Source organism: Marmota flaviventris, chromosome 12 (genome assembly GCF_047511675.1).
Source record: "Marmota flaviventris isolate mMarFla1 chromosome 12, mMarFla1.hap1, whole genome shotgun sequence".
Taxonomy (NCBI): Eukaryota; Metazoa; Chordata; class Mammalia; order Rodentia; family Sciuridae; genus Marmota; species Marmota flaviventris.
Window position 1 is genome coordinate 97,594,956 of NC_092509.1, and position 23,889 is coordinate 97,618,844.

General features: G+C 36.2%; 1 protein-coding gene and 1 pseudogene across 5 annotated transcripts in view; one reads left to right on the forward strand and one right to left on the reverse strand.

Annotated features, from left to right (window-relative positions):
- The window catches only part of Cep350 (centrosomal protein 350), a 161,979-nt gene extending 138,565 nt beyond the window's left edge, over positions 1-23,414 (reverse strand). Inside the window, exons 1-4 of one of the 5 annotated variants that reach the window (XM_071600264.1) lie at positions 9,909-10,093; positions 8,607-8,661; positions 2,089-2,174; positions 1,007-1,053 (exon numbers count right to left, since the gene is read on the reverse strand). In XM_071600264.1, the coding sequence (XP_071456365.1) occupies positions 1,007-1,053; positions 2,089-2,161 (120 nt within the window). In that variant the 5' untranslated portion in view covers positions 2,162-2,174; positions 8,607-8,661; positions 9,909-10,093. Of the gene's footprint in view, positions 1-1,006; positions 1,054-2,088; positions 2,175-8,606; positions 8,662-9,908; positions 10,094-11,917; positions 12,424-23,058 lie in introns of those variants that run through there. The other 4 variants (XM_034636357.2, XM_071600263.1, XM_071600266.1 and 1 more) reach the window with 4 other exon arrangements.
- Positions 9,762-10,187, forward strand: LOC114092361 (ubiquitin-ribosomal protein eL40 fusion protein-like; annotated as a pseudogene).
- Positions 23,415-23,889: the final 475 nt, after the last annotated feature.

The window sequence follows — 23,889 nt, forward strand, 5'->3', positions numbered from 1 at the left end:
TAAAAAAAACAGGTGATTCAAATTTAGATGGTACACAAAACAGAAAAGGGCTATGAAAAGACTATTAAAAGGGGCTGGGGTTGTAGCTCAGTGGTAGAGCACTTGCCTAGCATGCGTGAGGCACTGGATTCGATCCTCAGCACCACATAAAGTAAAATAAAGATATTATGTCCACCTATAACTAAAAAAATATTTTTAAAAAAAGACTATTAGAGGGACTAGGATTGTGGCTCAGTGATAGAGTGCTTGCATAGCATGGGTGAGGAATTGTTCGATTATCAGCACCCCATATAAATAAGTAAAGGTCCATTGGCAACTAGAAGAAAAAAAATTAAAAAAAAAAAAAAAAAGACTATTAGAAGACTATTTCCCCAGAAAGCAAGTGAAAGAGTAGTGTCTCTCTTTGAAGTCTGGAAGTAAGTATTGCTTGCATATTTAAATTCCTAAAACCCAGACAAGATTGAGAACACAAATGGGAACAGATTGTCCACAATCGTTTTTCTTTAACAGTATAGAGAAAACAGCCTATTTCTTTCTCTCCCTCTCCCGCCCCCTCTCTCTCTCTTACACACACACACACACACACACACACACACACACGCACACACACACACACACACACACACAGTAATTCACAGTTCATTCATGGAAATGCTGGTTCCTTACACTTCCTCCCTGACAATGAGCCTTCTACATAGACATAGCCTTACCACCTTCTCAAATTCACTGTTTAAATCTTCATTTCAACATGTCAAATGAACAACTTGATAAACGGGGAGTAAATAGCATAAGTTTATTTTATATGCCAAGGGCTAGTGTTCCTGATATTTAGTGTCTTATTTATTTTTCTACTATTTAATATGTTCATTTTGTAATATATATGATATAACTTCTTACCATAACTTTCCTTTCAAAAAAAAATGCTACAAAAAACATTTTAATCTATCCAATCACAACAAAAAATTAATTTCAAAACAAATTAAAAAGTGAAGCTAACACTACTTACAGCAGCCTTGGTCTGAGAAAGTGCATCCCACGGTGTGGTTATGTCTACTGGGAAAAAGTAATATTTACTCAATCAGAAGCTCTGAAGTGGTCTGAAACATTAATTTTAAAAAGCTCCAAAATAACACTCAAAAGTTTGAGAACCACTTTGTTAGGCAAAACTATTTCTCAGCAAGTACTTTTTTATACTGAACCAAAATACGCTTTTTCTCCTTAACTAGCATATTTGTAAATGTTAAGCTTTTCCAACATGTAATTAAATAGTTAAATAGACACTGATACCATTAGTCCTTAGGACAGCTGGACTGATATTCCACCTATAACAATGTATATAACTAGAGCAGACATCTCCAGAAATAAACAGTATCCTCAATTTACCCCAATGAGTTAAACAAATAGAAAATTTTGCATTGTTTTATATTTCATATTACAATGTAAAAAAAATTAGAAAACTACTCCAACTTCAAGCTACCAATAGAAGTAAAATCTATTTAGTCTTTCAGATAAAAGCCCTTCAAACATTTTAAGGCCACGTATTTCCCACAAGTCATCCTTTCCCAGCATACACATTTTCACTTCCTCTAAATACTTCCCATTTAACTTGATTTCCAAGTCCCTCATAATCCCAATAATCTTCCTCCAGATGTATTCCAGTTGATTTCCCTTAAATATCATGCCTTAAAGTTACCTCTAATGCATTATTTAAAAGGAGTTCAATTTGGAGAGTATTTCTTTTGTTATTATCAGCGCACTGTACTAGGAACTGCATTATATCATTTATTGACATTAAGTCAGAATTTTAAAAAAATTGTATAAAACTAATTTTACATATACAGTTTCATTTCAAAAAAAGAAAGATTTTTTTCTTTACAAAACAGTTCATCACAGAATTCCATTTAAGGTGAGACACCTTTATATTCAAATCAAAAGTAAATTTTAAAATTATCCACTTTTTATAAACCAAGCGTGTATATAATTTTCATTTCTTGATTAGATCAGGATTTAATACATATATATATATATATATATATATAGATGACCTAAACAAGGGATGGAGTTCAGTTTGAAAAAAAAAAAAAATACCTTGAACAGTATCCTTGCTTTGAGAGTTCCTTGGATTTAGTAAAGGCACCTCTTTTGATTTGCTGCTCCTCATCCTGCCAATTTACCTGCAATCACATCGACATTATTTACTGAACATCAATATTATAGTAACATTAATAAAGGAAGTGACCTAACTTATCCTGCCCTTCATATGAAAGTCAGAAAAGAAGTCTATCATCTCTAAAATGTATCTTTATATCCTCCTTAAGAATGTCTCAAAATAAAAAAGTTTATCATAATTCAATAACTTTATTTTTCTTTAGAAAAATAAATAATTAAAAATTATATTGTGGGGGAACTGGGATTGTGGCTCAGCAGTAGAGCGCTCACCTAGCACGGGCAGGACCCAGGTTCAATCCTCAGCACCACATAAAAATAAAGGCATTGTGTTGTGTCCATCTACACCTAAAAAATAAATGTTAAAAAAAAAAAAGTTAAAAAAAAAATTATACTGTGGGGGGCGGGAATGTAGCTCAGTGGTAGAGCACTTGCCAGGCATGTGTGAGGCACTGGGTTCAATCCTCAGCACCACATAAAAACAAATAAATAAAATAAGGGCCCATCAATAACTACAACTAAAAAATGTTTTTAAAAAAATTATACTGTGGGGGGGGTGGCTGGGGATGTGGCTCAGTGGTGGACGCTCACCTAGCACATGCGGGTCCCTGGGTTCAATCCTCAGCACCACATAAAAATAAATGAATAAAATAAAGGTATTGTGTCCAACTACAACTAAAAATAAATAAATAAATATTTTAAAAATAATTATACTGTGAAGGCTGGGGATTTACTCAGTGGCAGAACACTTGCCTAACACATGCAAGGCCCTAGGTTGAAGCTACAGTCTCCCCAAAATAATTATTTAATTAATTATAATGTGACCACTTCACACCTATTAGAATGGATAACTATTAAAAAAAAAAAAAACAAGAAAGAAAAAAAAATATAAGCCAGGAGTGGTGGTAATGCACCTCTGTAATCTCAACTATTCAGGAGGCTAAGGCAGAATTGCATACTCGAAGCCAACCTGTGCAATTAAGCTAGACCCTAGATCAAAATAAAAACTAAAAAGGACTAGGAATATGGATCACTGGTACAGCACACCTGGGTTCAGTACCTCGTAAGGAAAAAAAAAAAAAAGTTGTCAAAGACAAGGAAAAATTGGAGCCCTTGTATACTGTTAGCAGGAATATATATATGGAAAATGGTATGGCTGTTTCTTAAAATTAAAAAAAATAGAATTACCATGGGTTGGGATTGTAGCTCAGCAATTGAGCGCTCACCCTGGGTTTGATCCTCAGCACAACATAAAAATAAATAAATAAAATAAAGGTATTGTGTCCAACTACAACTAAAAAATAAATATTAAAAAAAATAAATAAAACAGAATTGCCAAGCTGGATTTATAGCTCAGTGACAGAGCACTTGCCTAGCATGTGTGAGGCACTGGGTTTGATCCTTAGCACCACATAAAAATAAACAAATAAAATAAAGGTGTTTAAAGAAAATAAAACTGCCATAAAACCCAGCAATTCCACATATACCCAAAAGAATTCAAAGTACAGTCTTGAAGAGTATTTGTAAATGTTCACAGCAGCATTATTCATAAAATAGCCAACATGGGAAGAGTCCAAGTGTCCATTCAAAAGGTAAGCAGATAAGCAAAGTGTTGTATATACATAATGGAATATTATTCAGCCATAATAGGAAGGAAATTATAACCTATGCTACAACATGGATAAACATTGAGGCCATTATGTTAAGTCCAATAAGGTAGTCACAAAAATGTGAACACTATGATTCTATTTATATAAGGTACAGAGAGAAAATACAATGGTGGTTACCACCAGGGGCTGGAGCAAGAGAGGAGTAAGGAGCTACTGCTTAATGAATAGATAATTTCAGTTTTGCAAAATTAAGAGTTCTAGAGATAGATGGCAGTGATGGCTGTACAATGATATGAATTTACTTAATTTTAATGAACTTACTTAAAAATTATTAAAAAGGGCTAAGAGTGGAGCTCAGTGGTAGAGCAGTTGCCTATCATGCATGAGGCCCTGGATCTGAGCCCCCCGCACACACACACACTAAAAAGTTAAGAAGCCTGATGCAGACTCACACCTGTAATCCCAGCTCCTGGTTAGGACAAGGCAGGGCCATCACCTGAGCCTAGGAGTTTAAGGACAGCCTGGACAACATAATGAGACACCCTCCCCAAATAAAAAAAAAAAAATTGATACATTTTATTATTATGTCTGTACTGCTACATTAAAAAGATATAAGAGAAAAAACATGATATGCTTATTCTTAGACAGCTTGATGATAAAAGACATTTTCCTATGAATACAGAGGAATTATTCTATTACAAAAGTCACAAGGCTAGGGCCATAGCTTAGTAGAGCACGTGCTTACCATACACAAGGCATTTGGTTCAATCCCCTGTACCAAAACAAAGTCACATAATATCAACACAGAAAGTTTGCAAACACAGGGAGAAAAGCTCACCGCTATTTCCAAAATCCTAACACAATTATTAAGATATTTTGCACATTCTCTTCTAATTTTCTTTGTCTTACTGTAATTACTGTAAATTCAGATCTGTGCCCATTTTACTTAACTGCTGGACATTTTTGGCGGTTTTAAAATACATTAAAAATTATTTGATATTCCTTTCTTCAAGAATTGGAACTTAAACTAGGCATGGTGGTACATGTCTGTAATCCCAGCTACTTAGGAGGCTGAGGCAAGAGGACAAGAAGCTCAAGGCAGCATGGGCAACAGTGAAATCCTGTCTCAAAATAAAAGGCCTATAGATGAGGCTTAGCGGTAGAATGTTTGACTAGCATACCTGAGGCCCTGGGTTCTATCACTGGTACTGGGAGTTGTGGGGCAGGGGGTTCAGCTTAATATTTCTCCCACTGAGAAATATTAAGTTAGACTTTCAACTAACATCAAATGTGGTGGAAATGACAATATAAGACTTCCACTGAGAGAGGAATTTAGGGATCCAGAGAGAACAGTGTGTGAGGCTCAAGAGAAATACCAGTAACCACTAGAATGCAGAACAACTATGAGAACCTCAACCGTTGTCCTTGCACCAGAGTCCTTACCTGGGTGTCCTTGCCCATAGCTTGCCAACTGACTGATGGAAAACAAAAAAAATAAATAAACCTGCAAGACAACCACAAGGCATCTGAAGAACTACTCCTTTTGGGATCATGCATATTAGAGACTTTTGTGACCAATAAATGACTCTAGCTTCCTAATAGTAAGACACACCCCTTGGGTAGAGATTTAAGATGCGAATAAGACAATAAGAAATGTAGGAAGTAGCAGAATTAGAACATGAATAGACAATAGAAAAGCACACAAAGAAAACTGACACTAAATGCATATAACCCCATCCTGACTCTACCTCTAGTTCAGCCCCCTAGCTACTGTCCCTCTGAGGGGCTGAAACCCCAAACTCAGTCTAAGATCACGCATACCCCAATTATCAAACATGTACTTTCCCCTATGACAAATCTGGTGTTCAGCTACTCGTACCTGAGGCTCTATAAATCCTTTTCTGCAACATGGTCAAGGACCTGGAAAGTCCAAGTAGAGGTCTGTTCCAGTTCTGGAGACCTCAAACCCCCCACAGGGTGATATCTTCTTCCCATGTAGTAGTCTCCTCTGCTTCTGAAGACCTCCTCAGACCCCTACACAGACACTGCAACTAGGCTATAAAAGGCATTCTCCACACATCCCCACAACCCCAAGGATTCAGCTGTCAGATCATGAAAACAGTCAAGTTGCTCTACCAACAGATCCATGCAGCAAAGAACCAAAGCCTCCTGCCTACAGCTGTAAGTGAGCTTTCCTGTAAGCAGATACTCAAGTTAAATCCACATCAAGTCTTTATAGACTACAACCCTATCTGACATCCTGTTTGCAACCTTATGAAACCTTGAGCCAAAATCACCCATATAAGGATTTGCTCCCACATTCCTCACCTACTCAAAGTGTAAGATAATAAAAGTCTACTTTAAAATACTTCAAAAGGGTGAGGGTGGGAGGTTATTAGATAACCAATACAACATTATATCTTACTTTCTTTACTACAAGTAACATTGAAGTGAACATGTTTGTGCATTTGGATCATTTATCTAGAACAGGATCTGCAAAGTGTATAAAAACTGGACTAAAAAATTGTGAAGAACATGCTGCTCTGAAGACTTAACATCAAACTGTTTTTCGATGTACAAAAAAAGAAGGGACTACCAGCTTCATTAATACCTTTGAATATTGAGATTATCTATTCTTTTTACTTTTGCTATTTAATAGGAAGAAAGAAATTACTTTAATTTGAATTTAATAGATGCCAGCAGTATTAAATATTCTGGGACTGGGGACATACCTCAGTTGGTAGAGTGCTTGCCTTGCATGTACAAGGTCTTGGGTTAAATTCTCAGCACCACAATAAATAGATAGATAGATAGATAGATAGATAGATAGATAGATAGATAGATAAAACTCTGTTGCAGGCCTGAATCTTAACTCTTCTTTTGCAAATTATCCTTTCTCATCTTTTGCCTATCTACCTACCAATATCTTAGTGCTTTTCATAATAATTTAATGAGTTCTTTACAGTAGACATATTATTAAACATTGGCCATATTTAATAAAATTTTCTCCAATTATCTTCCTGCAGAGGAAGTACATTTATATTGGATATTAAAGACACCAATTTAAGTTAAAGAATAGGAAACTTAGCTAAGTCCAATATATAAAATGAAAGGTACGATTAATTTTAAAGGAGTTAATTTCAGCTATTAGTAAGTAATCTTGATTTACTTTTTCCCTAAAAAAAAAAAAAAAAAAACTTAAAAAATGTTCTAAAAATAAAATTCTTCATAGATTATAGAATTTCCCCAAGAAAAGTCTAGGTTTCTGAAAAATAAAAATGATAGAAAAACTAAAATCACTAAATGCTCAAGTAGTTCAAAATTTTTCAACCATAAAGACTTTAATCAGAGCTAATAGAGATTTAAAAACTCATTTTTCTTTTCTCTGATAAAAATATATTTGATCTAGTAAACTGAAAAAAATGGTAACTAAACAAAGATGGTTATTATCTATTATGGTAATAGATAATATTATTGTGTATTACTAATTTGTCAATGATTTGAGAAAAAATTTTCTTTGGACAAACATCTCTTTGACTTAAAAATAAAATAAATGCTAAAATACATAGTCATTACCATTTTTCCAGTGGGAGGAAGAAACCAGTTAAATAATCCAAAATGGCATTTGTATCCATAATTTCTTTTTTTTTTTTTTTTGTATCCATAATTTCTATGTTTAAGGGCTAACACTGATGAAGCAGAGACAGCACACACACACACACAAAAATCCATCTCTGCCTCACAAGAAATTCCTTTTTAATGGTCAATCATCTTCAAATACAAATAACTAAATATTAAGACTACCACATTTATGTAAGATTTTATAGTATAAACAAGTGATAGTATATTCACCATTAACAATGAGAATGGACTAATTATAGATATATGCAATAGAGTTGAATATTACAAATCTGTTAAGGAACATCAAAAACAAATAATAGAGTTGTTTAACAAATAATCAAAAACAAAAGTACACACTACACAATCTTATTACATAAAAGTATAAAACAAGCAAAAGTAATCTATGGCGCTAGAAGTGAGGATAATCATTACCCTTGGATGACTTGAGAGGTGAATGGAATTGGAGCAACTGAATTTAACTGAACTGAAATTACTTGGATGCTGATCAATTAGGTTCAATCATTCATTTATTTGAGTGCTGATTTCATGGAAATATTCAGCTTTTGAAACTTTACCAAGTGGAACATTAATGTGCTTTCTCAATGTATACTATACTAAAAATATTTTCAGGTGACATGAAAAAATTATATCCTGTTTTAGGATATAAATATAATTTTAATTCAGTACTCTAATGTGTAGTCTCATGAAGCACCTTAATTATTCAGTAAATCTTTCAAAATCTTTGATTAAGGCATCATAATACCTGACTTCAAATTATACTACAGAGCTATAATAACAAAAACTATATGGTACTGGCATCAAAACAGACACATAGACCAACAGTACAGAATAGAAGACACAGAGACAAACCCATACATCTGAGTCATCTGATCCTTGACAAAGGTGCCAAAAATGTATATTGGAGAAAAGACATCTTTTTAAGAAATGGTACTGGGAAAACTTGTTATCCATATGTAGAAGAATGAACCTAGACCTTTATCTCTCACCTTGCACAAAAATCAACTCAAAATGGATCAAAGACCTAGGAATTAAATCAGAAACTATGCAACTTCTAGAAGAAAACATAGGGTCAACACGCTAGCATACAGGCACAGGCAACGACTTTCTCAACAGGACCCCAAAAGCTGAAGAAATAATGCCAAGAGTTAAGAAACTGTTGTATTTCTGTTGTATTGTGTTTGTGTTTACCTCTCTATATCACTGGGTCTCTTTGGGACTATGATGAAGGCCATCACTTCCCTCCCTAGAAAAATATATAGAGATGACACATTCAGAATGTTGCATATAATTAGCCTATTTTATATTTATTTGTTCCATACATTTATGAGTAACTCTGCTATTAAAAAGTCTCATTTTATGAGCTATTATTGAATCCCATTTTTCATATTTAAAAAGTCATTATCATTGCAAAAAAAACCTACAACATAAAATTTCCCTTGAAACTCAGAAAGACCGTTATGACACTGAATTTTGAATATACGAACGCACATTTATCAAAATAGTATGCATGCTTCTTTTCATAAAATATATTTTAGTTGTAAATGGACACAACACTTTTTATTATTTTTTGTTTTTATGTGGTGCTGAGGATCGAACCAGGTGCCTCATATGTGCTAGGCAATCGCTGTACCATTACAACCCCAGGCCATGTGCATGCTTCTTTAAAAAAAAACTAGGGCACATGTTATGAACTCGTATTAAAAATAATGCACAATGGCTGAGGATGGAGTTCAATGGTAGAGTACTTACCTATCCCACATGTACATTCCCAATCATTCCCACTGCAAGTGAGTTTCAGAGCAGAATCTTTTATTAAAAGATTAAAAACAAAAATACCCAAATTCTACCTCCAAGAGATTCTAAATCAGCTGGTATGAGAAGATGCATAACAATTCTCCCATTTTTAAAGGTCAACAGGGATTCCACTACATAGCCAGTTTTGAGAACTATAGCTCTACAGATTGATTATCTTCAATTCTATTCTTTGAAGCCTAAGATTCCAAAAACACTGATGACTCCATTAATGGAGGGAACTAAACCTGAGAATATCTGTCTTCCAAAGCTCCAGAACATTTGACAACAATCCCTTTAAACCAGGAGTCAAAATTATAGACCTCTAACACTATAGGAGGTGCCTGTGTGGATAATCAATAGTGAATAACCATGTGGGACAAAGACTGTTATTTTCTATATATTATTTCTAATCTATCACAATTGATCAGACAAGTACTCTAATATCCATTTTACCAATGAAGAAAATTATCAGGCAGACTATGGAACTAGTTCAAGGTCATTCAGCTAGTAAGTAAAAGAACTGGAAATTAAATCTAGATCTCGCTCTTTCTCTTCAACGAGGCTCCCGAGCGGCAGACGCAGAGATGCAGATCTTTGTGAAGACCCTGACAGGCAAGACCATCACCCTCAAGGTCGAGCCCAGTGACACCATCGAGAATGTCAAAGCGAAATTTCAAGACATGGAGGGCATCTCACCTGATAGCAGCATCTGATATTTGCAGGTAAACAGCTGGAGGATGGCCGCACTCTCCCAGATTACAACATCCAGAAAGAATCCACTCTATACTTGGTGCTTCGCCTGAGAGGTGGCATCATTGAGCCTTTCCTGTGCCAGCTTGCCCAGAAGTACAACTGTGACAAGATGATCTGTCGCAAGTGTTATGCCCACCTGCACCCCCCCCCCCACCGGCTGTGAACTGCCGCAGGAAGAAGTGTGGCCACAACAACAACCTCCGCCCCAAGAAGAAGGTCTAAATAAAGCCCCTCCACTGGCTCCTTTCCCCAAGGGGTGGCCTCCTACCCAAGCCCCATGTATGGCCTTGGGACCTCAATAAAATTTTCCTTACAGTGACTGAAAAAAATATAAATAAATAAATAAATAGATAGATAGATAGACAAATAAAATAAATCCAGATCTCTCTCCTACCTCTGGGAGCCTCTAACAATCATTTCCATAATGCCTCTCATAATATTCAAACTCAGCCACCATCTATAACATATTGCCCTAGCTTCTCTCACAATCTCATCATCAGAATCACCTTCCTGTCCCACCTAGATTCTATTTTCCTCAGAAACCTCTGCTCCACTAATTTCACTGAACTTTAACTTCTTTAGAGAATGCTTTTATAATCTATGTGCCTCAATGGTTACCAAATTCACCCCGAAAAGGATAAGACTTCCTCACAAATGTCCACAGATGAAGCTTTTATTCTCCCCTCTCTCCTAAACAGGGCAGGTAAGTTGTTCTAGAAAATCCCTTGGTCGTCTAAATGCTGCATCAGACTATTGTCCTCCCATAGTCAAGAAAACACTTTTCCTCAGTCTGACCCATACCAATCTTTTATTTCACAAACATTAATTGGGTGCCAAGTATGTAGCAGAAATGAATAGTGCTAAGCAGTAGAGATAAAGCTGTGAAAAGAACAGGGTTCTTGCGTCTCAAGAAGTAAAGGCTGGACTATATTGAATACATATCATAAATGAGATGAAAATAAGGAAAAATACAGGCTCTATGGAAGCACACAATGGAAAGAATTCATCTATTCTGGAAAGTAGAGAGAGAGTGTGTTACCCGAGACCTAAAGAATGGATAAAGGAGTTAGCTAAGGATAGGCAAGGAAAACCTTTCCAGGATTTAGGTTCCGAGGGAAAAAAAGAGCATGATTCTGTAGAAGTCGTCAAAAAGTTCCATGTAACTGAAGAAAAAAACTGTCAAGAGATGAAGGTGGAGAAAGAAGGAAATGGCATAATTTAGACATGTTCATATTTGTGGCTTTTTGGTGGGGTAGGGTGGTGGGGATGGAGCCCAGGGCCTTGAGCATGCTAAGCATGCTCTACCACTGAGCTATAGTCCCAGGCCCTGTATTTGTTTTAAAGATTAAATATTGCCCACTCCTCTCATATGTTTTTGCCACAGTTTTTAGAAATCAACAATACAACAAATGACTTCACTGTACTTATTCTCCTTACTGTACTATAAGCTTCTTAAATTTCTTTAAATTTAAAAATACTTTTATTATTCATTTAAGTGACTCAAGAGTTTTAATCTAATATCCATTTTAAAATAAGTTTAACTGGCATTTGTAGAGAAACAAGTTGTTTCAAATAAAAGTCAAATATACATAAATATTTGTTTTGTTCAGACTAAAGTCAAAAATCATGATGAATAAGAGATACTGTATTTGATATCATTCTATGATAATCAACTTCCAAAAAATAACTGATGGCTAACTTTCCAAAAGAAAATGGAAATGCAATTTCACCAAAACTATTAAGTGATATAAAAAAGAATCCAGTTAAAATGATATAAATAAGTCAAATAAGGATGTAATTTAAATTTTTTTTTACTTTGATAACAAACATGATCTAAAGTCAACAAGGAGTCTACATTTCAAGTTGTCACAAAAATATTTACATCATAAGAAAACTATAAAGGTTTACACAAAACTAACAGCAACCAAGAAATTAAAAAGAATTACACTTACCATTTAATTGTCTTTCATATCATGCAGGCTTAGAGTTCACAAATGAGGGGAAAGGGAAAAGAATGAAACAAGTAACTTTTAGAGATTAGGAGCCATAAGAATACTTCACCTGCTTCTAGATCTCCCCACCCAGGTTCTCACAAGAAAACTATCAGTTATATTATTTTTCTGTCACATGTATCTCCAATCTCCTTTCTTCTGTGAGATCCTTTTCAGCATTTATATTTAATCAAGTTTTCTTACTTAAAAAAAAAAAAGTCCCTCAACCCTGTACCCTCCTTCTATTACTTCTTTTTCCTTCATAAACCTCTCAAAAAAAATCAAATGCACTTGGTCTCTATTCAGATACTTTTAAAGCACTTCTAAAGTAACTCCCACCCCCATTTTTCCACAAGAGCTCTCACTCATTAATATCACCAAAGAACTTTTCACCTCCAAATCTAATGGGTATTTTCAGTTCTCAACCTTCTTGACTGCTAAGGCAGCATTCATCACAGTTTACTACTCTCTAAAAATGGATCAACTGAACAATCTGACTCTCAGATGTATTCAATTGATGAATCTGTCTGATATAGGTAGTAAAAAGAATCAAAACACCAAATTAGTTAACAAGAAATGGTTCTGATACATTCAGTAAAAGGGAACTGAGAGCATTTTTTCCAAATTGATAATACCACACAAATTTGGCCAAATAGAGTACAACGTATTGAGATGAACGCCTCTTATGGTCTTGCACTTTGTTTTATATTTGTTATTTGTTATTTGGGGTATACACACCATGAGGTGAAACAACACAAGTAGAGATCATTATGGTGGACTGAGTATGTTAAAAACCACAGAGAAGCTGAATGATACACAAAGCTCACTGAATCTCAATGCATGGGAGCCAGGCTCAACAACATAGTGCAAAATAGCAAATCTTGAGCACACTAGTGGCCAATAATTTCCAAATAATAATAATTCTATGGGTAGCATCTATGATACCCAAAACTCATATTTCTCTTTGTAGAGAAGAATTTAACCTGCAGGAACAAAATGTTCAACTGATTCCTTGAAATACTTTTTCCCATGGCTTCTATACACTATACTCTGACTTTTCTATATCCTTAGTTCTAGTTCTTAGTCTCCTTTGGTAACTCATCCTTCTCTAACTAGCTTTTAAATCTTAAAGTTCAGGAGGGTTTGACATTGTGCTTTTTGCTTTCTAACACTATACACTCTCCCTAGGTAACATTCACCCTTGCCCCAAACTTCAAATACCATCTATATGCCAATGACTCCCAAAGTTCTAGTCCAGAACTTTGTAAGCATATCAACTGCTTACAAAGAAACCTCAAAGTTACATCAAATTCAATCTCCAAAAGCCAACTCATGATTATTCCTCAAATAATCAAATGAGGTATTCCCTATCTTACTTATTCAGTTGTATAAGCCAGAAATATCTAGGTCTTCTTTTCTACTCTGAATTTATAGCTATACCACCAGTTCTCCAAATGTATAGTCTAAGGATATTTAAGGTTCTGAGACCCTTTCAGGGGGTATTTTTCAAATCAAAACTATTCCCATTTCAAAGGTATATAACAATGATATCACAACTGACTGCATAAGCAGATATGAGAATCCAGATGTCTTCTATTAAGTCAGACATTAAAAAGATGTGAAATACATCAAACAATGCTACTCTTTTCAATAGATGTTTTTGTTTTAGAAAACAGTTACTTTTCATTTAAAAATGTTATCTGTTTATATGTAATGTGTTAGTAAACAAATAAGTACATTTAAAATTTCAAATACAGAATATAGATATATCCTACATAAATAAAAGCTCTGTTGAGAGCTGGGGTTGTGGCCTATGCCTAGCATGTGTGAGGCCCTGTGTTTGATCCTCAGCACCATATAAAAATAAATAAAATAAATGTATTAAAAAACAACAACAACAAAAAAAAAAAAGCTCTTTTTTTGGTTACTGTTGAGTCTTCAGTAACCAACTTAAATACATGAACTGGTATTGACACCAAAAATTTTGAAAAACACTGATCCATACCTGTAGTACAAATACAAATAGGACACCAGATGACATTTTTAAATAGTCAAATTTCAAGTATCTTCTGATAAGCAAATTTTCCCTTCACACTGATAGTGCTTCATTCAGTCATACAGTCTCAATCTGCTCAATATTTATTGGGCACCTATTATGTGCCAGACACTAGGGACAAAAGATGAAAGAATGACTTTGCTCTGGCTCTTAAAGAAAACATTTTCCATACCTTTGGTACATTTCAGTTTTCTTATTCAGTTCAGATCTTATACAACCACCATTTCTGTCTAAAAGTTTTTTAAAAAGACAACCTTATAGTAGAACTACCATGTATTCTCAATATAAAATGGACAAATGGTAAATTTACTAGGGACCAGGCAAACAAGAAAGTGAAAATATTCCTCCTCTAAATCACACCTATTATATTATTCCAGGTAAATTCCCAGAAGAACCAACATACCCACAATATAATATAATGTACAAATGACCAGAGACTTTAGCATTATGTTTTTTACATATAAAATATAAACTTAACTTTAACAAAAACAAGGCTGACCTACAACAATCCAGGAAATCCATGAAAGATACGTAACATTTGGTACCAGTCTGGCCTATAGCAGCATAGGAAGCAGAATGAAGATAACTAGCAGCATAGGAAGCAGAATGAAGAGAACTAAAAAACAATGCCCCATACTGATACGAAACAAAGAGCTAAAATACAGACTGACTGAAGACAATCTTTTATTTAAGGAGAGCTGAAGGAAGTGAACAAAGCCAAGAATAACTAAAAAGTTAAAAAAAAAAAAAAGCCCCAAATGAACCTATACTTTGCTCTCCAATTATCCTGAATACTCTTCTAAATTCAAGGAACTTATCCTCAAAAAGGTGTCTATAGATTGCAAATAGGATTCTTTAACTGAAAGTATAAAATTTTCACTACAAAAGTTGATACACAGGAAATTGTTAACACTAGTTAACTCCAAGGAGAGAGAATGAAAGCTCAGGATAGGAAGCAGATTTTTCAGGGCATGTTTTTGAATTTTTAAAATGCATTTATCATTACTTTTTTTATTTTTGAGGGGAAAAAATAAAAGAAGAAAAAGTGATAAATCCTGAACGTTTCCTTCCACATTCAATAACTTAGCTAAGGCTGTGTAATGAAACACACACGCCAAAAAAAAAAACTAATTTTCTTTCATTGGAAGGTTTTACCAACTCCTTGATAAGTGTAGTTGCTTCCTGTTTGTGGATTCATAGAACTTTATCATTCCTCTTACCCAGGACTGAGGTGGTGTTTTATTTCTCTTCATATCCCTAGTCCATACATAATACACAACATATAGATCTGTTTGCTGAATGGTGGTCCCATTGGTTAAGTCTCAGACTGCCATTCTTAAATGCAAACAGGCACACATAAACACAAAAAAATGAGCCCATGATAGGCAGATGCTAATTCACAATGCGGGGGGGGGGGGGGGTGTTAGGGAAGAATAGAGGTATTTCGGATTAGACAGAGGGGGTGAAGGAAGGGTACGAGGTATGGGAATAGGAATGATAGTAGAATGAATCAGACATTATTAACTTACTTGCATATATGATTACATGACCTGTGTAACTCCATATCAGGTACAACCAGAAGAATGAGAAGTTACACTCCATGTATGTATGATGTGTCAAAATGCATTCTACTGTCATATATAATTAGAATAAAAAATAAATGAGCATAAATATTTCATACAATAGCAAGAGGTTAGCCATTCCTGATCAAAAACTGTCTTAAAAGGTAACATTTAAAAATAATTATATATGGGCTGGGGCTGTAGCTCAGTTGTAGAACACTTGCCTAGCATGTGTGAGGCACTGGATTTGACCCTTAGCACCACATAATAATAAATAAATAAAGGCATACTGTCCATCTACAACTATAAAAATATTTTAAATAATAATAATTACATATGTAATTTTACGTTTAAAAACAATCTCAAAACTAAAAAGAAATTATTTAACAAAACAGACATACAAATCATTTATGAAATGAAAATTATTAAGTTGTACTAAGCCTAAGGCACAGTGGCACACACCTGTAATCCCAGCAACTCTAGCCTTGGCTACTTAGATTCTGTCTCAAAATAGAAAATATAGCCAGGCACAGTGGCACACACCTGTAATCCCAGTGGCTCAGGAGGCTGAGGCAGGAGGATCGCAAGTTTAAAGCCAACCTCAGCAATAGTGAGGTACTCAGTGAGACTCTCTCTAAATAAAATACAAAATAGTGATTGGAATGTGGCTCAGTGGTCAAATGCCCCGGATTCCAATCCTTGGTACCCCCCAAAACACACACACACACACACACACACACACACAAGATCCGGGTTGCTGAGCACAGCGGCACACTCCTGTAATCCCAGGGGCTCGGGAGGCTGAGGCAGGAGGTTCACAAGCTCAATGCCAACCTCAGCAATTTATTGAGGCTGTAAGTAACTCAGCGAGACCCAATCCCTAGTACCCAAAAAAGGGACCAGGGTTATAGCTCAAGTGGTAAAACACCCCTAGATTCAATCCCCAGTACCAAAAAAAAAAAAAAAAAATGTTGTGCCAAAGCTATTATTCATGAGTGACTTTTAAACCTAGCTTAAAAGAATCCCATAATTCCAACAGCAGCTTCTGCAAGTCTACTTACAATAATTGTTACATAGTAACTTTAAAAAAAGAGGGTGGGGGAGTGTGGCTCAGTGGTAGAGCACCTGCCTAGCATGTACAAGGAAGGGCTTGTATTCAATCTCAAACATAGAAAAAAAAATTACCTATCCAAACTTATCAAATATAAACCTGATTCTTCCGTTTGTACAATTATCCTTCTGTTTATAAAAGGTCTCCTTTACATCATTTCTCTGTAACATTTAAAATAGCTCATCATACAAAAATGGCAGCTACTTCCAAGGGCTCAGGAGGCTGAGGCAGGAGAATCACAAGTTCAAAGCTAGCATCAGCAATTTAACAAGGCCCTAAGCAGCTTAGCAAAATCCTGTCTCAAAATAAAAAGCAAAAAGGGCTTGTATGTGGCTAAGTGGTTAAGCGCCCCTGGGTTCAATCCCTGGTACTAAAAATAAATAAATAAATAGATTAAATGAAAAGATTTTTTAAAAAGCAAAAAACAAACAACTACAACAAAAAAAAAACAAACCCAGCAGCTACACAAATGTTCACAGACGCCATCTATTGTATAGAATCTAGCTTCCAGTATAGAAAACAAAGCATATTAAAGCTGGAGGTTAGGGGTTTTTTAAATATGTATCTGTGATCCAGTAATAGAGGAAAAAGTACAATAAATACAATCTAGTGAGTTGTAACTAGTTTTTTGCTGGGTGAGGGGGGAGCTTGCTGGGGACTGAACCCATGGTTTACCTAGCTCATCCTAAGTAAATGCTCTACCAGTGAACATAATACCCCAGACCCTGAACTAGCAGGTTTTTTTGAGACGAGTCTTGCCCCATTGCCCAGGATGGCCTTGAACTCCTAGGTTCAAGCAGTTCTCCTGCCTCAGCCTCCATGTAGCTGGAACTACAGTACCACATCACTGGCGCCCCACTAAAATATTTTACTTTTAGAGAAGCTTTTACTTTGTTTTTACATACATTACGTTCTTGAGGATATATTGGGGAAAATATTTCTTATTGTGGGGGATCTGGTTAAAAGAGTTTGAGTAGTTCCCAAACTTTCTCATTTCACAGAACCCTTAATAATCCTCAGTACCTTAATAACCCTCAGTAATTTTTCACAGTGCTTCTAGGCCAAAAAAAAAAAACTTACAGTTCCAATTATTTAGTGGTTAGGTCCATGCTATCTAATTATTTATGGCCTAACTTAGTACCAGTGTGAAAAGTAAATACATAAATTAAAAGAAATATTTCTATTTTATTATTAAATAAGCACAATTACTTATTAATGGGATCTATATAACTATTAGAAATTACACAGCTTCTCAAACCTTCAATCAATTTTGGCCACTGCCACCTTCACTTACTATTCCACATTGATTTTGCACAGTACTTGTAATTTATTTATTTACTGGTACTGAGAGGCTTGAACCCAAGAACACTTAACCACTAAGCCACATCCCCAACCCTTTCTATTTTATTCATTTATTTTATTTTATTTATTTATTTATTTTGAGGCACAGTATTGCAAAGTTGCCTAGGCTGACCTGAAATTCTTTATCCTCTTGCTATAGCCTCCCCAGTCTGGGATTACAAGTGCACCACCACACCCAGCCACAGTGCTTTTTAATTGCAGCAATCCCCTAAACCTGGCTTTTTGAAGACACACTGTCATCAAAAGAAATGTAGCACCACCTCAACTGTACCATCTCAAACTGTTAGTTGCTACATTCCTTTCAAAGTTTTCAGATATACTTCTGTGTCCATGTGAACTCACTGTGGTACTCACAGCAAACAACCTCAGTGCATAGTTTGATAACTGAGTTTGGAAACACTAATCTAGCCTATGGAGTCACTTAGAAATTAAGAAATATTACCAAAGGACACAAAGCTAGTTGAAAAATAAATACATTTATTAGGGATTTTCATAGATTAACTTCAACTTTCCATCAACAAAAGCTGGATCTAATCATGTGATATTCTGTTGATGAAATCTGTAAATCTCTGAAAATTAAATTCAGAAATACATGTATAACATCATATAAGAAAATACTGGGACTTGGCTTGTGGCTCAGTGATAGAGCACTTGCCTGACATGTGTGAGGCCCTGGGTTCGATCCTCAGCACCGCATACAAATAAACAAATAAAATCCATTGGCAAGTAAAACATATTTTAAAAAGAAAAAGAAAATATTGAAGCAATATTTTAGAACAAAATTTCAAAATTTACAAAAGTGGGACTTGGGCTGGGGGTGTGGCTCAAGCGGTAGCGCGCTCGCCTGGCATGCGTGCGGCCCGGGTTCGATCCTCAGCATCATATACCAACAAAGATGTTGTGTCCGCCAAAAACTAACTAAATAAATAAATATTAAAAAAAAAAAAGTGGGACTGTTTGTTTTAATTTTTTTTAGTTATAGATGGACACAATACCCTTATTTTATTTATTTTTATGTGGTGCTGAGGCAGCTAACAGTTATAACATGTATCCTTACAGAACTTTTTCTATGCAAACAAAACTACATTTCTTTTCTTATGGATGTGTGTGGTGTGTGTCTGTGTGTGTGCGTGCGCTGCTGGGGATTGAACCTAGGGCCTTATGCATGTGAGGCAAGCACTCTACCAACTGAGCTAAATCCCCATACCTGGACACAATTTTTATAAATCAAATCATATTACATAGTGTAGAGCAACATATTTCCTGCACTCAATATTACATCATGAACATTCTTCCACGTCAGTACATAATAGTAATAGCAAAGACTTTACATGATGCATACTATGCTGACTCGGGGTATAAATACTCAACTAGTTCTCTCAGCAACCCTGTAAGGTGAGAATTATTATTAATTTATAGATGAGGTCACAGCCAGTTCAGTTAGCTAGTACAGTTAGGATTTGAACCCAGAAAGTCGGCTGCATAGTTCATATGCAGAACAATACACTCAGCTGTTTCTCATTAAGTAAATTTAGATATCCCCAAACTTATTAGCAACTGCAGAGTGATCACAGAATAAATATACTGTAATTTTAACCATTTCTCTATCAATCGACATTTAGGGCATTTATTGTTATTTATAAATGTTGACACTGGGAAATAATACTAAAATGAACATTCTTGTGCTTTTGTGTTAAAATTTATGTAGGATAAACTAAAAATTAAATGATTCTATTAGAGTATGTATACTTTTAATTTTGATAAATAATGTCAAATTTCCTCCCAGAAAGTTGTTCCAATTGTCCCAACTTATCCCAGTGACAAAGGACAGGGTTGAAATTCATTTTTAAGTTAACATACTTTTTTGACTCATGAAATAATCCACTTTGAATTTTTAATTGATACTAATACAGAATAGACTTCTAGGTTGAATGCAATTATCTTCTGATTAGATAATTATCTGATACATTAAACAAATGCAGATTAGCAGCTGTTTAGTGGATTCTTCCTGTTATGAAACCAACTAAGAGTGAGATATTTCCCCTATATGATCCTCTGTTTTCTTATGTATAAAACATGGGAATTGGTCTAAGTGGCCTTTAAGATTTAAAGTTCTTAATGTGATGATTAAGAAGTGACTTTAAGTCATTACAAGCCTATAATTATAGTACTAGTATAACAGGTTAGGGTCTTAAACCTCCTATTTTCTTTAAATTACAACAACAATTGCCAGAGCAGCTAGGCAAATCATTAAAATAGTCAATAAAGTTTTCAGGATCCACCTGAGGCTTATTCTCAGTGGCTTTTAATCCTAGACTGTCATTCCCCTGATACCTAGCAATTTGAACATACCTCTGGAGTATATTCCTAAGATCTGAAATGTGCCTAAGAACTAAGAACTAGATTTTTATTTTGTTTTTTAAATATTATCCTAGGACTACTCTGCAGTCAATTAACTCAATTAATATTTATTGACTATCTTACTACATGCTAGGCACTAGGTACATAATAGTTAATTAAAGATTTCTGCCATCATGGAATTTACACAGCAGATATAAAAGGCAAATAATAACCCCAAATACCCACATGTAAGCATAAAATTACACTTATAATAATGATCAAAACATCAGTACCATGCAACATCAGTGTAGAATCTTTGGTTCTTTTTTTAACTATCCATGACATTAAAAATTGCTTGACATGGAGAATGTCAATAAGAAAAAAACTATTTCACAACTTACCCCACAATGCAAAATGAAGCAATCATAACTCTAAAGTTCACTTTTAAGTCATCAGTTGTCTCTATATTAAAATTACTAAGATCATAACTTTTCAGTTATGCCACTATTGATCACAGCAAATTAATATTTGTTTTATATAATAAAGAATATAAATAAAAATGGTACTGAAGATTGAATCTAGGGGCACTTTATCACTGACCTAAAGTCCCAGCCTTTTTTTATTTTGAGACAGGGTCACCCTAAGTGGCAAAGACTGGCCTTGAACTTGCAATCCTCCTGCCTCAGCCTCCTGAGTCACTTGGACTACAGGAATGCACAACAGTGTCTGGCTTCTCTACAATTTGTAAGAACCTTGTTTAAGCAAAAAGTATATAGAGGAGTAAAATGATCCCTTATAATAATCCATGACTTATTAATAATTAACAAAAAACTATGAAAATACTAATACTTTCTAAGAACTGAAATAAGGAACAAGTGGTATGTAAAAAGGAACAAAGCAGAATTTTTAAAAATACTTTGAAATAATACCAAGTCCCAGAAGTATCTATGTTAATTTTAAATAAAACTAATTTTAGGTTATCTGTAGAAATAAGAGCAGCATTTAAAAAAAATAAATATTCTTGTGTGATGGTTTCCACAACTGCAAAGTAAGGTTATTTGTCATACCTCCTTCACAAGAGTGCCAAGAACACGAAATAAATTAAGTATGTGAAGGAACACACACAAAAAAATTTCAGACAGCAGCTTCTTTTTTGCTCCCAATATAGCTCACAGTAATTTAACAAATACAAAGTATTTTTATATGAACTTCATCTCCTTTCTCCTGTCCATGATACAGAAGTGATATAAAATGGTCAAAAGACTGGCAATAAAAAGAAAAAAAATCACAAAATTCATAGTTCATACATTGATTACCCCACAGAAGGCTGGTTGTCCAAGTATTAGCCATCTTACATAACACTACACACCCATATATCAGAAAATCTGAGAAATTCTTTCACAGATGTATAAATTGTTTACTTGTATAACTCACCATCACTACAAAGATCTGCTACTGACTATGAAAAGATGAGATACACATGTATTTATCAATATATACAATGTATTCTAGCTTGACATTTTTTCTTATTAAAAGTATCTTAAATTTGATGTGATAACAATTCAATCATTCTGATTTACTTTATATCACTGAAATTTGTCAATTTAGCATATCAGAACTAATTATTACTTGCTTGGATTTGAAGTGACTTCTACTGTAATTCTAAAAACTAATTGCCTAAAATCACAATCCCAAGTTATTCGCAACACACTGCCTGGTTTAAAAATATTTTAAACTAAGAAGTGTTTTAAATAGAAGTCATCTTGCGGTATTTTATTATCATTGCTTCTACAAAACTTCTCAGGGTGTTCCTGAGAACAGACTTTCCTTTAAAACCCTTAAAATACAGGCCCAGGAGAAATGGTTAACATGGCAACATTAACGACTTCTCCAAATTCAAAACAAGGCTCACTGTCAAAACAATCAAGCAGAGTATATGGATAATGATCTCTATTCTTGACAACCTACTTTTTTCCCAAATGCAGGATTTGCTTATTATCTTTAAACAACATTAAAATTTACATCTATGTGCAACTAAAATCCAGGCAAATTCCAACCCATATCTACAATATTAACTGTATATCAGGCTACTTTTAAACGGGGGTGTGGGGGGGTAGATACTGATAACTTCCAAAGTTTAAAGCTTTTTAAAGCCACGCTCCAAATCATTTGTGAATTAACCGGTAGACTACATTCTATAACCTCTGAATTGGAGCAGATCAAAGTTTTCCCTGCACTGTATTTGAGAATGTTACCCCCACCGAAAAGGAACAGAAAGTAGTCATCCCCACCACTGGAGTCAGTCCCCCGGAATTTCCCAAAATATGCTCAATCTCCAAACGAAGAAGGAACACTTCTCCGGAGGCCAAAGGTGAGAGGTTCTTAGGTCTATGCAGACTAGAGGAAGGGCGAGAGAGGGGTCGGGGAGACTCCGCAGGTAAGCAAGGAAATTTGTCTACAGAAGGCACAGGTGGGACCTGAAACCCAGGTCTCCGAATGACCCTACCGGAAAAGCCTGGGGACCCAAGAAGGTTCTCCGGAGGGGACGCCAGGCAGGGCCAGGGGGCCCCGCCCCGCCTCTCCGGCCAGCTCTGAGAACCCGGGACCGCGGACAGAGGCAGCTACGGCTGAGCCAGCGTCCGCGGTCCCAGCCAGGTCCTCTCCTGCTCACCTGAGAGTGTCGCCTCCGCCCTCGGCTCCCACGGTGCATCCCGCGGGGCCTGGCGGAGGGTGCAGTGACGCCGCCCCGACCGGCCCCAGGGCTGCCTGGCCTGGCCTCCCCGCTCCGGGGACGCACCGGGCGCCCGCCTCGCACCGGCTCCCGGGATCCGCCGGTCCGCAGGGAAGGAAGGAGAGGCGAAGGGCTGCCTCCCCTCCCCCACAGCAAGCCACCCCCTGAGCTGCGGCTTTCTGCAGTTCTCTCTGGCGCTGGTCTGGCCCCGCTCCCTCGCCCGGGAGTCACTTCGGCAGCGTTGGCCCAGTCGCCATTACAGCCCAACAACTGACACGGAGGAGGAGCGGCGCCGGCGGCGGTGGCGGTGGCGGCGGCGCGGGGCAGGGCGGGAGCAGTCCCGGCCCAGGCAAACCTCGCGAGAACTATCCCGAGACGGTTCCACAGGAATGCAACCCAGTGTTGGGGCCATATTGAGTGTGGCCAAAAGGTGAGAGCGAAATAAGCAAGGAGCGGAAACTTGAGGAAGCCATGTTTGGTGTGGCGAAATTTGAGTCTGGCAGAACTCGGGCGGAGCTAAAGTATATCCGCAGAGGAGACTCCCCCGCCTCTCCCCCTTCCCTTTGACGCTAATTGGGCCTGTGGGCTGCGCACTTCACCCCCGGCGAAGAAAACATGATAGTGACTTGACAAGGATGAACTCGAAGTCTGGGAACGGCAGCTTTCTGAGAGTTTACCAATGTTTCACCAATCGTCGTCCAAATAAATCGTCACCTCAGTCAGTTTCAGAGTAATTGCAGTCCTGCGGCTGCTGCAGTTACCCACTGCTGT